We start from the raw sequence: 7500 nt of genomic DNA on the forward strand, positions 1-7500 counted from the left end.
GGATGTGTGTGTGTGTGTTTGTGTGTGTGCGCGCGCGCGCGTAAACTGGAATGGCTTTGGGAATCGTCCCTATGGAAAGTAGCTTTCTCTGAGACACAATAGCGAAAGGATTTTTTCTTTCTTTCTTTCTTTCTTGGGTTGGGGGGAGAATTGCACCTCAGTGACATCTTTTGCTAGATTTTATTTATATATATTTTTTTTAATCTCTTTTGAGATGTACTTTAAGGTGCAGAGAGTTGTTTGTTGTTTACCATTTAAGATAAACATCAATGTTACTTGAGAGTAACTGAACTGTGCTCATGTTACATTACCGATCATCTCTTGTCCTCCCACGTCAAAAGAAAAAAAAATAAAGAAATAAAAAGCAACGTAAGCATGAAAGCAAGTACGAACTATATTAGATTCACATCAACCGTGCATTTGATGTCTAGGCCAGTCCCTTACGACGCTCCTGATTGGCTGTTGATAAGCCAGTCGCACTGCTGGAAACTCTCACGCTCTCGAGAGTTCACATAGGGAGGATGCATCTTCTACCACTTCTGAGGGATACTTCTTTCAAACGTATTCCACAGGAGAGGTGGAACATACATCCTGCCCGTGTGAATTCTCGAGAGAGACTGAGAGAGTTTTTACAACCCTGTCATTGGCTTATCAACAGCCAATCAGGAGCGTCATAAGGGACGGGCCTATAGACGTCAAATGTACGGTTGATGTGGATCTACTATACATAGGTAGGATAGACATCAAAGTTGCACAAACAGACAAACCACTTTGCTTACAAACAATGTCATTAACGGAATCGTTGCCTCACATTCCTGACACATTTGTTTCTCATGGAACATTTTTCGGAAAATTTGGGAAACTTGCAAAAATGTCATCAGAACATTTCTCTCTCTCTCTCTCTCTCTCTCTCTCTCTCTCTCTCTCTCTCTCTCTCTCTCTCTCTCTCTCTTTTATCTCTACAAGTGTGGGCGTGTGTTTGTGTGTAGCTTCGTTAAAAATGTATGTATCAAGAATACCCTTCAAATAATCTACGTGTCTTTAATAATATTTAATTTCGAGATTGATTATTCATATCTTCCAACTAGAGTATGTCTCTCTCTCTCTCTCTCTCTCTCTCTCTCTCTCTCTCTCTCTCTCTCTCTCTCTCTCTCATCTAAAACTTTTGTTTGCATAAATCGATATTAGGTCAATTCATGGGGCATACGTCAGTTAAGACGTCCATTGAACCTGAAATCATTTACTCTTTATGGAGACAGTTCCTTCTTGAAATGAGGGAGCATTATGAAAATAGAATATTAAACATTTTCAGTTATCTTTGACATATCATTTTTTTATTGATTTGTTTATGTGGTACAATTGAAGTTTAGGTGTATTGCGTTTTCATTGTAATATACCCAAGTGAAGATTTCATATTTTAACTTAGTTTTCTAAATCAGTAAATAGTTAACACGTAAAATGATATATGTCTGATTTTCTCATTAATATAAATTTTCTTTCTTTACAGATGGCAAGATTTTCCCATCAGAGGTAAGTTGCCTTAGTAACGTTGTTACCCATTTCTAATGGCGAGGATAATGATGAGGACAGGCGGAAGATAACGAGTGGTGGTATGATTAGACATCAACCTCTCGTAAATATAGTGAGGAAATAATTGTGAAAAAAGATTAGGCTTTGAAGAGTGAAAAATAAAAGTAATTTTTGTATTTGGGGATAAGTGTAGATATTCTAAGTCGGTTCTTTTGAAACGAAGTGTGATTTCACTTCCACTTTTGCAAAGCAAATGCCACGAAGGATAGCAAGAGACTTATTTGCTTATTAAAGCTATACCATTTTATCATTGTTATTTACTTCATCTCCATGTCTGTCTTCGTACATTTCGCTGAGCACAAATATCAAGAACAGCCTAGCCTGCCTCTGGGTCCCGCCGTTCAATATGCATTTTCCCACGAGTGCAAAAGCAATTTGCTTGCAACATCTGCCTGCTATCCCAGACTCTCAACTTCTGTATGCTTACGCCGTTCCGGAAATGATGTACAGCAGAACAAGTGCATAGTTTCATACGTGTTTGTGTGTATATATATATATATATATATATATATATATATATATATATATATATATATATATATTATGTTTTTGTGCATAGGCACTGACTGATGTAGGATAATTATCTAAATATATATATATATATATATATATATATATATATATATATATATATATATTTATATTTATGCGCGCGCGCGTGTGTGTGTGTGTGTGTGTGTGTGTGTCTCAGTAATGAATCTTTTACCCACACGCTTTTCTTCCACCAAAACAACCTTTCATCGCCCTCACAAACTGATCTTGTATACAATTCTCCATCAATATTTTCCAGATTGCGTCTTTATTGATTCACCAAAGGGTTTTTCTTGGTTCATTCAGAGTGCACATCTTCTCTCTGTTTTTTCAAACTTCTTGAATGTCTTTCGTGCAAAACATTTTGTCCACTCACCCTTTTCCTTTATCAAAGCTCAGTTTTTCCTCCATTATAAATTCTTCAGCCATTTGTCTCGTTTTCCTAGTCAAAATCCTGCCATATACCATCACAGGTATATAAAGTCACGTTTTCCCGTTTTGATTCTTAGATTTACATCCATCTTTACCTGCGTACATGGAGCAAATATCCCTCTCACCTCATTTTTTTAGGGATCTTTTTTTCTCGTCTCATACGAAGCTTACAAACACCGGCCAGTCATTCGTTTGCATTATCATCCTGTGCTACAACATCTTACGTAAAATCTCGTCAACTCAAAGTGTCATACCGTTAGTCATCCTTCCAATTTGTCTTAAGTCTTCAAAATGAATTATTCGATCCTTTCTCAAACCTGCATCAGCCATTTCCATATCCACCTTTTGCGTCAACCAGGGATGAATCTTTTCCGACCTCTCCATTTAGCTAATCATTAATTAATATATGTATGTATGTATGTATGTAAATAAATTCTTATGTCAAAACAGGATACGTCTCGAGTATAAAAGGCCCATTAAAACACACTGGTTTAAAGCCAAGGACCGTATTTCGGTGGAGTTGCTTCCACCCTTATCAAGCAGCGAATGACAGAAGGAGTTTCATTAATGAAATATAAGGGCATATATCCCACTGTAGTATATTTCACCAATGAAACTCCTTCTGTCATTCACTGCTTGATAAGGGTGGAAGTAAGTCCACTGAAACATAGTCCTTAGCACTTCATTGTGGAAGTGACCTGGACGGTCGTAACTTCAGTGTCAATGATGACATTAGTAGTATTAGAATTATTATTTCCATTTGGAAGCAATAATATAAATAAAATCCTCCTCTTTGTACCTCCAGAATACATCAGTTTACCCCTCCCCCACCCCCTCCCAATAACTCCCAAAAGATTGAGAAAAAAAAAGCATCAAAGATATTCTTTTGTTCTATCTTTACTTTCTCTTCCCTTGCAGGCATCGAGCTTGAACTAAAAGTATATATATGTGTATATATATATATATATATATATATATATATATATATATATATATATATATATATATATATATATATATATATATATATATATATAGATATATATATATATATATATATATATATATATCAATTCAAGCTACAAATGTCCTTTAATATCTAAATTCACTTTACCTCCCAAATGATATATTTTCATATATGTACCGAAGGGGAATTTTTTAATTGATAATAATTTCGCGCCCCCCCATGGGATCGAACCCACCGTCCAAGTGGACGGGGACGAAATCAGGACAGTTCAGTGACGCTATCCAATCAGCCATCAGAGACGCTATAAGTTCATATCGATTCTGACCTTACAAATCACCCTCGATCTGGGAGCTTTCGTAATTAGAATCGATATGAAACCCCGTCTACCATGTTGGCCAATTCGAGCGTTTGACAGCACGTAGCCTTTTGTTATGAATAATTATCACATCGAACTGTGGATCCATTTATATATCAATTCAAGCTACAAATGTCCTTTAATATCTAAATTTCACTTTACCTCCCAAATGATATATTTTCATATATGTACGAGACGGGGCCAATATGATAGATAGTTTTCGCCCCCCCATGGGGATCGAGCCACCGTCCAAGTGGGACGTTTGGGGATTGAATCAGACAGTCAGTGACGCTATCCATCAGCCAACAGAGACGCTATAAGTTTCATATCGATTCTGACCTTACAAATCACCCTCGATCTGGGAGCTTTACGTAATAGAATCGCGATATGAAACCCCGTCCTACCATGTTGGCCCAATTTCGAGCGTTTGACAGCACGTAGAAGCCTTTTGTTATGAATAATTATCACATCGAACCGTGATCCAGTTTATATATCAATTCAAGCTACAAATGTCCTTTAATATCTAAATTCACTTTACCTCCCAAATGATATATTTTCATATATGTACCGAAGGGAATTTTTTAATTGATAATCAATTTTCGCCCCCCCCCCCCCATGGATCGAACCACCGTCCAAGTGGACGGGGACGAAATCAGGACAGTCAGTGACGCTATCCAATCAGCCAACAGAGACGCTATAAGTTCATATCGATTCTGACCTTACAAATCACCCTCGATCTGGGAGCTTTCGTAATTTAGAATCGATATGAAACCCCGTCTACCATGTTGGCCAATTCGAGCGTTTGACAGCACGTAGCCTTTTGTTATGAATAATTATCACATCGAACCGTGATCCATTTATATATCAATTCAAGCTACAAATGTCCCCCTTTTTAATATCTAAATTAACTTTTACCTCCCAAATGATATATTTTCATATATGTACGAAGGAATTTTTTAATTGATAATAATTTCGCCCCCCGCCCCCCATGGGATCGAACCACCGTCCAAGTGGACGGGGACGAATCAACGGACAGTCAGTGACGCTATCCAATCAGCCAACAGAGACGCTATAAGATTTCATATCGATTCTGACCTTACAAAATCACCCTCGATCTGGAGCTTTCGTAAATTAGAATCGATATGAAACCCGTCTACCATGTTGGCCACTTCGAGCGTTTGACAGCACGTAGCCTTTGTTATGAATAATTATCACATCGAACCGTGATCCATTATATATCAATTCAAGCTACAAATGGTCCTTAATTTAAATCTAAATTCACTTTACCTCCCAAATGATATCATTTTCATTATAATGTACCGCAAGGGGGAATTTTTTAATTGATAATAATTTCCTGCCCCCCATGGGATCCGAAACCACCGTCCAAATGGTGGAACGGGGAAGAAAAAATCAGGACAGTCCAGTGGACGCGATCAATCAGCCAAAACCAGAGACAGCTATAAGTTCATATCGATTTGCTGGACCTTACAAATCCAACCCTCGACTGGTAAGCCCTTTCGTAATTAAAATCGATGTGGGAAACCCCGTCTACCATGTTTTTAGCCAATTCGAAGCGTTTTTGACAGCAACGTAGCCTTTTGTTAGATATTATCACATCGAACGCTTGATCCATTTATCTAAATCCCCAATTCAAGCTAACAAATGGTCCTTTAATATCTAAATTCACTTTACCTCCAAATTGGATATATTTTCCATAATAATGTTACCGAGGGGAATTTTTTAATTGATATAAATTCGCCCCCCATGGGATTTCGGAACCACCGTCCAAGTGGACGGGCCGAAATCAGGACAGTCATTGACGCTATCCAATCCCATTTCCAACAGAGACGCTATTAAGGTTCATAATCGGTTCTGACCTTACAAAGCACCCTCACGATCTGGAAGCTTTTCCGGTATTAGAATCGATTTATGAACCCCTTCTACCCATGTTGGCCAATTCGAAGCGTTTTGCAGCACGTAAAGCCTTTTGTTATAAATAATTTATCACATTTCGAACCGTGATCCATTTATATAAATTCAACTTTCGAGCTACAAATGTCCTTTATATCTTTCCCAAATTCGACTTTACCCCCAAATATATATTTTCATATATTGTACCGAAAGGGGAATTTTTTTGAATGATTAATAACTTTCGCCCCCGCCCCCCCCCGAATGGGATCGAACCACCGTACCAATGTGGACGGGGACGAAATCAGGACAGTCAGTGACGCTTATCCAATCAGCCCACAGAGACGCTATAAGTTCATTATCGATTATGGACCTTTACAAACTCACCCCTCGATCTGGGAGCTTTTCGTAATTAGAATGCGATATGAAACCCCGTCTACCATGTTGGCCATTCGAGCGTTTGACAGCACGTAGCCTTGTTTTGTTATGAATAATTATCCACCTCGAACCGTGATCCATTTATATATCAATTCAAGCTACAAATGTCCTTTAATATCTAAATTCACTTTACCTCCCAAATGATATATTTTCATATATGTACCGAAGGGGAATTTTTTAATTGATAATAATTTTCGCCCCCCCATGGGATCGAACCACCGTCCAAGTGGACGGGGACGAAATCAGGGGACAGTCAGTGAGCTATCCAATCAGCCAACAGAGAACAACTATAAGTTCATATCGATTCTGACCTTACAAATCACCCTCGATCTGGGAGCTTTCGTAATTAGAAATCGAGATGAAACCCCGTCTACCATGTGGCCATTCGAGCGTTTTGGCAGCACGTAGCCTTTTGTTAGAATAATTATCACATCGAACCGTAGATCCATTTGTAAGGTCAGAATCGATATGAACTTATAGCGTCTCTGTTGGCTGATTGGATAGCGTCACTGACTGTCCTGATTTCGTCCCCGTCCACTTGGACGGTGGTTCGATCCCATGGGGGGGCGAAATTATTATCAATTAAAAAATTCCCTTCGGTACATATATGAAAATATATCATTTGGGAGGTAAAGTGAATTTAGATATTAAAGGACATTTGTAGCTTGAATTGATATATAAATTGGATCACGGTTCGATGTGATAATTATTCATGTATAATAATATATATTTTAATATTATATATATATATATATATATATTATATATATATATATATATATATATATATATATACTCGATGCCTGCAAGGGAAGAGAAAGTAAAGATAGACCAAAAGAATGTCTTTGATGCTCTTTTTTTTTTTACCTTCTTTTGGGGTTTTTTTGGGAAGGGGGTGGTGGGGTAAACGATGTATTCTGGAGATACAAAGAGGAGTAAATAATATATATATATATAATATATATATATATATATATATATATATATATATATATATATATATATATATATATATATTGAAAAAGAAAATAGATAGAACATCTTGAATGTTATGATGGTGAGGATCTTTTATTCCCAGAGAAGAGACAGAAACTAATAGGTTTTTTAATTCAAGCTCCCTGTCTTCAAGGAAAGAGAAAGTGAAGAAAACGAAGGAAAGTCTTTGATGCATTTTTTTTTTTTTTTTTATTTCAAACTGAAGGATTGTGGAGATACAAAGAGGAGGGAATTTACGGCTAAAACCAAGAGGAAATAATGATAATTTTAAAATTAATCGTGC

General features: G+C 37.1%; 1 protein-coding gene across 1 annotated transcript in view; it reads left to right on the top strand.

The window, feature by feature from the left end:
* The window catches only part of LOC135219155 (uncharacterized), a 282095-nt gene that overhangs the window by 156949 nt on the left and 117646 nt on the right, over window positions 1-7500 (top strand). Inside the window, exon 3 of the mRNA XM_064255677.1 lies at window positions 1508-1530. Coding sequence (XP_064111747.1) covers window positions 1508-1530 — 23 coding nt within the window. The remainder of the gene's footprint in view (window positions 1-1507; window positions 1531-7500) is intronic.

The sequence above is a fragment of the Macrobrachium nipponense genome, chromosome 1 (genome assembly GCF_015104395.2).
Source record: "Macrobrachium nipponense isolate FS-2020 chromosome 1, ASM1510439v2, whole genome shotgun sequence".
Lineage (NCBI taxonomy): Eukaryota > Metazoa > Arthropoda > Malacostraca > Decapoda > Palaemonidae > Macrobrachium > Macrobrachium nipponense.